We start from the raw sequence: 6,320 nt of genomic DNA on the forward strand, positions 1-6,320 counted from the left end.
CTATATAAACCAAAGGATAACTCTGCAATACCCAAGAAAGAAAATAGATAAATAAAACTCTAAATTATAATACTCAATTATTTTAGATTTTATTCATTTTACATTTCAAGGCTTGTTTTGAAGCTCAACAGAGAGCAACACAATTTCAGAGTCCATTCCACATTTTGACTCCCAACACTGATACACATCATGTTGTTACCACAATAAACAGTGTGGAACATAAAACATTCAATTCAAGATTGGACAGAGAAGACGAAGGAGAGCTGTGAGTTAAATGGGCTCCATGTGTGAATGTGAATGAAAGTGTGCCGTGCAGATCCTCCAGTGTAATCATGTTTCCTCATGTTCACTGTTATAAAACAGAAACATACATGTACATATATATAGAAACAATAGTCAGACGAGACTTAAAGCTCTGTCTTAATGAATCTGAGTGTTTGTGTGGAGAGCTCCATATATACTGCTAAAGACAATACTGAATCATCACATTTCCCCTGCATAAATAACATTTTACATCTTTGTCACTTAAATCCTCCAAATCGGTTCTTTTGTTTAATCTACCGGGTTATATTTAGGGCTCACTTGACTAAATATAACCCGCCTCGATCATTTGTCATCGCGTCACAACAAGTAACATTATCCCTCTCTTTTTTTTCCTCTCTCTTCCCCACTGAGTTGGATGAGAGGTGTCGGGTTTGAGGCTATAAAAGGAGGGACTGACATCGGGGCTGGACACTCACCATCCGGACTGGAGCCTGCAGAGGTAGGACATGGTCTCTCCTCACAGGGGGACTGGTTTTTAGTAGCCACCTCTGGCCCAAAATGATCAGATCAGGTTTTTAATGAAAAACTGAATTGCTTTTTTATTTTTATTTTTAGACTTATTGGATCTCTTCTGAGTCATGTCTTACGTGTGTATTTTTTTTTCCTTAGTTGGCTTCATCTGCGTCAAAATGACTATTTGGTGCCACTCCTGCAAATGTCATGTAACTGCTCCGTGCACCTCTCACCATCTGCCCGAGGATCACCGCAGCTCCTTCTGCAGGAGGCACAGGTCAGTGACACTCCTCCTCCTCCTCTCTCCTCTATGCTCCACGTCCTCTAGTGGCTGAATCAACACATGGCTGTTGAGGAGATTTAGACCCCATCTCTGCTGCCTGCAGTGAACGCACCACAGGGAGCACTTAATCCAGTTTTCTCCAGTCTGCAGCCTTGTACTGTATGATACATACTAATCCAGCCACAATGATGCTGTTACTGCTATAAAAAAGTCAAGCTGGGACAGACCGGCCTCTACTGGGTCGCTTTGTTGCAGCCAGTCGATCAATTACTTATGGAATAATACATAATGTGAAATTAAAGGGCTGTAATATACCGTTAGACTTAGAAGTGTCCTCAAAAAAAGCCCCAATCACAGACTCATCATTTATTTAATTTGAGTGGGTCTTTATTGTTAAGACACTGGGAGGCACACTGATATAATTATCCTTTTGTGGCACTTTCTGTGTCCTGGTGACGTGGGGCTCCCCGCTCCGAGGACACCCACTTTATAAGGCAATGAAGGGAGCAGCAGAAGCCCAGCCTCCCCTTTGTGTGCGACGCCCACGCTGAAGCCCTGGCAGCTATAAAAACCCCAGACTCTCTGTGGATGGGCCCAGACAGATACTGATCACACAGACAAATCTGTCGAGAGCCCTCATTTCTGCTGCCGCCACGACAGCCTCTCATATCAGCAGTTTCCATAGGAACCCTTGATATTCAAAGTCCGCTTCACCTTGTGGGGGAGCGACTCTGAAAAAGAGGCCAGATCAGTTCAGGCCAACCACTCTTTTTGTCTTTATTGGTCTTTTTTCCAACTTTGGAAGAGGATGACTTCAGACAGATTTTTTCAAGTGTGGCAGTAGACAAAACTTGCTAAAGCTCCCCAGCTTTAGTTTCTCCTCTCTTCTTCCAACCTCTGACCTCAGTGACCATGGTCTCTCACAGATCCACCAAAGGAGCATCCAAAGCCCGGCGGGACCACATCAATCAAGAGATCAGGAACATGCGCACTCTGTTGCCCATCACCCAGGAGGACCAGGAGCGCCTCTCCTACCTGCACTCCATGGCCGCCATCCGCACCTACATCAGGAAGTCTGTTCTCTTCCAGGGTAAGTCTCCACACTTCAATTTTTTAAAAATGTCTTTGAACGTCTCATCTATATTCAGCCCGCATCAGTGTCAAACAAAATGGGACTGAGTTGGCTGTACCGCTGGGAATAAATCAAAGATAAAAAGCTGTGACAACCTGCTGAGAAGCACACAGTGTAACCAAAGTTGAACTCACTCGTTGTTCTCGCAGGGCTCCCGGCTGGAGAGAGATCACTCTGCTCTCTGCCATACGAGGCCTTTCTCCAAGCCCTGCACGGCTTTATCCTGGTCACCACTGCTCAGGGGAGGCTGGTGTATGTGTCCGAAAATGTGGATGAATATCTTGGAATTTCCATGGTGAGTGAGTTGATATAACAGATTGTCAATGTGAAGATGTTTTGGTGCTTTACTATTAAGTTTACGGCTTTAATCTGTTGTATCTAACAGTAAAACTTTCCTTCAGATAGATGTTCTTCAAGGGGACACTTTCTATGACATGGTGGAAAGCTCTGATGTAGCCGTCATTAAATCAAACCTGGACATTGAAAACAGCTCATCATCAGGTAACTTTAAAGACTTGATATCCCCTTTAAAATTGGTTTAAGTAGCATTTTCCATCATGCAAAATCTCAGATGTAATGAATAAACTGTTGTACTCTCATGTTCTCTTTCATCAGAGAGGAGCTTTATATGTTGCATGCAAACCTCCAAGGCCTTCAAGCTGCAGCACGGCAGCTGCTGTTCCATGCTGGTCAGAGGGAGCTTCCAGGCTTTCCCTCAGCCCGGCCCCTTCTCCTCCTCAGTCCATCCCACCAGCCAGCCTCTGTTCGTGGCCCTCTGCACCCCCACAGTCAACCGCCTGCAGAGCTCCGACTCCAGCTTCTGTCATAGCTTCACCAGTGTTCACAGACTGGATATGACCTTTACTCAGGCATCAGACAGGTAATGTAAAAAAAAAAAATCCCGGCTTTAAACAGATTTTAATCAAAATGTTCCTGTGAAGGTTGCTGACAAACTTTTTATGTATTTCTTTTTCAGTGTTTTATATTTTTTGGGGTATTCAGCAGAAGAAATGACCGGCAGATCGTGGTACAATCTTGTCCACCCTGAAGATCTTTCCTTGAGCGCAGATTCTCACAGAAGTTTAAGTAAGTTCATAAAACAATGCATTTTAAACCAGTTGAATACTAAGATAACAGTCTGTTGCAAAAGGATAAACAAAGTTCCGAAGACTATGCTAAAAGACATGAGAACAGAGAAGATTTTACAGGCCCAGTGAGACATTTAGTGATTGAGCACTGATTTTATTGTGTGCATATCATTTAAGATTCCCTCCACACACATGTTAAGGCATACATTTAGCAGAAAAAACATATAATTGTTTAATAATTGTAATATAGCACCTCATAGCACCTACTCCTTCCTCATTAAATAGGATAAGGATTCGAGTATCGATACATATGAAAAGATTTTTCATTCTGAAGTTTGTCGGCTGGAAACGAGATGTCTCCTGCTTCACTGTAAACTCTATTCTCACTGTATGTTCACTGGAGACTTTCCACATCACACTTGTGTTTGCTGAATTTTGGACCAGGATAGGCTTACAAACTATTTGTGATGTGACAAATCATGCTCGTAGGCCTGCCCCTTGAAATCAGATTTTAAATGATCGCAGAGAAAATTTACACTTACAGCAATAAATGTGTGGCAAACTCTGCACAGTGAGGCTCAAACATTCAACAGTAGGAACACGAACAGAAACATATTTTTTGACCCGAGGGGGACTTTAAGTTTGCATGATTATAACCATGAATCTGTCTTCCCTGTCCCGTCCAGTGCAGGCAGATGAGGGCTTCCAGGTAGAGATGGTGCTGAGACTCCAGTGCAAGGATCTGTCATGGGCCTGGATCTACACTCAGGCAAACAAAGGCCCTGAGTGCGAGGGCGTGAGCTGCACAAACTTTATCATCAGGTATGACAAACTTGACTTTTCCAGCAGACCTGAGCTGACAGTGTAACAAATGTGTCAACTTAACACATTGCTTTGTTCTTGTAGTGAAACAGAGGCCAGATTTCTGCAGAAGAAAATCAGCAGCGATGCCTTCAGCCCATCATCTCGGACAAATTCCTGCAATTTCGCAGCTCGACAGGCGCCCCGCAGTCAGAGCTACAGCAGCGGTAAATGTTTTAAAAGGCAGAGGATGTCTAATAGCCAGAGCGAGGAGTCGCCAGGTGCCAGAGCAAGGATGGACTCCGAGCAAGATATATACTATGTGGCGTGTGCCTCCTCCCAAGGCGATAGCTCACCTGTTCCCTTGGGTGACAGCCTCGCTCTCTTCACCCCTCCCTACAGCCCAGCCTCCTCCTCCAGCTCCCCTCTGCAGCAGGAGGAGCTCAGCCATGACCTCCTGATGGATGTGCATGGATACACAGATCAGCTGCTGTCCTCCCCTGAGGGCTCTCCCTCCTATTACTCCTACCCAGAGGCAGGGCTCACCTGTCACCAGTCTCCCTCCGACTCCCTCCCTGCAGCCGTAGCTGAGCAAACCTTTGACCAGGCAGCCTTTGGCACGCTCAGAGCTCACTCTTCACTCTCATCCTCCTCTCCGACCTATGATTTCCAAGCTTGTACATCCGATGCTCGATTAGTTCCAGACTGCCTGTCTGTGTCCGACATGTGTGAGAGCCCTGTGGACTGTGCTCTGCATCAAGACGACTTCGGCCTTCTGGAGCAGCCACAAGGGGGCGGCCTTGTCCAAGCGCATCATGTTCCCCACCATGTGTTGCCTGTTCCCTCCAGTCTTCTTACCCCCAACCAGTCTCCCACATCCACAGAGTCCAGCCATTACAACGAGCGAGAACAGGCAGAGATCAGTATCCTGGCACAGCAGATCTCCTCACTGGCCAGCAACTTTGCCATGTATCACACCCTGAACCCAACACAACCTGGGTTAGGGTTAGGGACCACCATTCCTTCAGCCTGCGACTGGCCCCGTCACCCTCCTCCTCTTAAGCGTGAGCTGGACCTCGACGACTGTGTGTTCGACAGCATCCTGAAAGACCTTGACATGGTCACAAGGAAAAGCAGCTTGTCCGAGCCTGGTGTTGCGCCATGCAGCTACCAGCAGGGCTTGTTGGGCAGCAGGAGTGGGTCGCAGCAGTTGGAGCAGGAGCTGACCATCCCAGAGGAGACGATCCCGGTCATGGATGCCTTCAGTTTGCAGTTGGGACGTCATGACCAAATAACTGGGTTGCATCAACTCAACCACTACATGCAGAGTGGCCTTCAGCAAGGTAAAATCTACCAAACAACACAACCACTGATCTACTGATGTTACTTTGATACATTCACTGTTCTGAAGTTACGTTTCATTTATATTGTTTTCTGTCTGATTTCAGATGAAGCAAACCTGTACTGAAATAAGTCTGTGACTTACTGTACAACCACTTGTATGACATATTGTCAGGGCAATCTTCCATCGCTGGACTCAAAGAGGAATGCGAGCAACGACATTTAAAGGACATCTTTGCTCAGACACTGTTTCCCCCAAATGACTTATCTCTGAATGTAGAACAGAATGTAAAGTAGAATACGACCGCAGCTTTGTCTTCATTTCTCAACACTGCTGTCGACCATCTCCTCTGTTTCGCTGATGTCTTCTATTTTACGAAAAGGGTACTTTTTAAAAATGTGTCCGACCGACAATGGAGGTATATTTTTCTTCTAATGCTGAGTGACCACAGTTTACTATTGAGCACTTTATCAATGTCGTCGCCACAAGAATTTTATAAATGAGGTGTGCTGATTTAAAGGAATAATACCTAGATTTAAGATAAGCTTTAACACAAAAATCATTCCTTATAACAAAGAGCCATTTGTAAACATTTGGTTTTAGGTGCCTTGAAAACATGTAGGGAAGACTTATCAGTTCCCTTTCTGTTCTCTGTGTCTCATTTTTCTCAGTGTGCCATTAATACATTAATCATGCTGTTATGAATAATAGTGAGCAAGAAACTGATGATTGTTACATAAACACCTACCTCAATGGTACATCTTAACACATTCCAAGTCTGAATCTCATTCATTAATTATATTTATTTTGAACACACTAATTTCTTTCTCATCACTTAATAGTGTTAAAAATGTTTTAATTGCAATGTGAATCTTAAACTTATGTTAATTCATTCCA

The 6,320-nt window shown here is 44.6% G+C and overlaps 1 protein-coding gene across 1 annotated transcript; it reads left to right on the forward strand.

Annotated features, from left to right (window-relative positions):
• Positions 1–953: 953 nt before the first annotated feature.
• npas4l (neuronal PAS domain protein 4 like) lies at positions 954–5,549 on the forward strand. Its single transcript, XM_073482411.1, has 9 exons — positions 954–1,054; positions 1,987–2,150; positions 2,342–2,487; positions 2,594–2,693; positions 2,808–3,072; positions 3,169–3,278; positions 3,967–4,102; positions 4,187–5,424; positions 5,530–5,549. The coding sequence occupies exons 1-9, from the start codon at positions 954–956 to the stop codon at positions 5,547–5,549; spliced, it is 2,280 nt and encodes a 759-aa protein (XP_073338512.1).
• Positions 5,550–6,320: the final 771 nt, after the last annotated feature.

Source organism: Pagrus major, chromosome 15 (genome assembly GCF_040436345.1).
Source record: "Pagrus major chromosome 15, Pma_NU_1.0".
Lineage (NCBI taxonomy): Eukaryota > Metazoa > Chordata > Actinopteri > Spariformes > Sparidae > Pagrus > Pagrus major.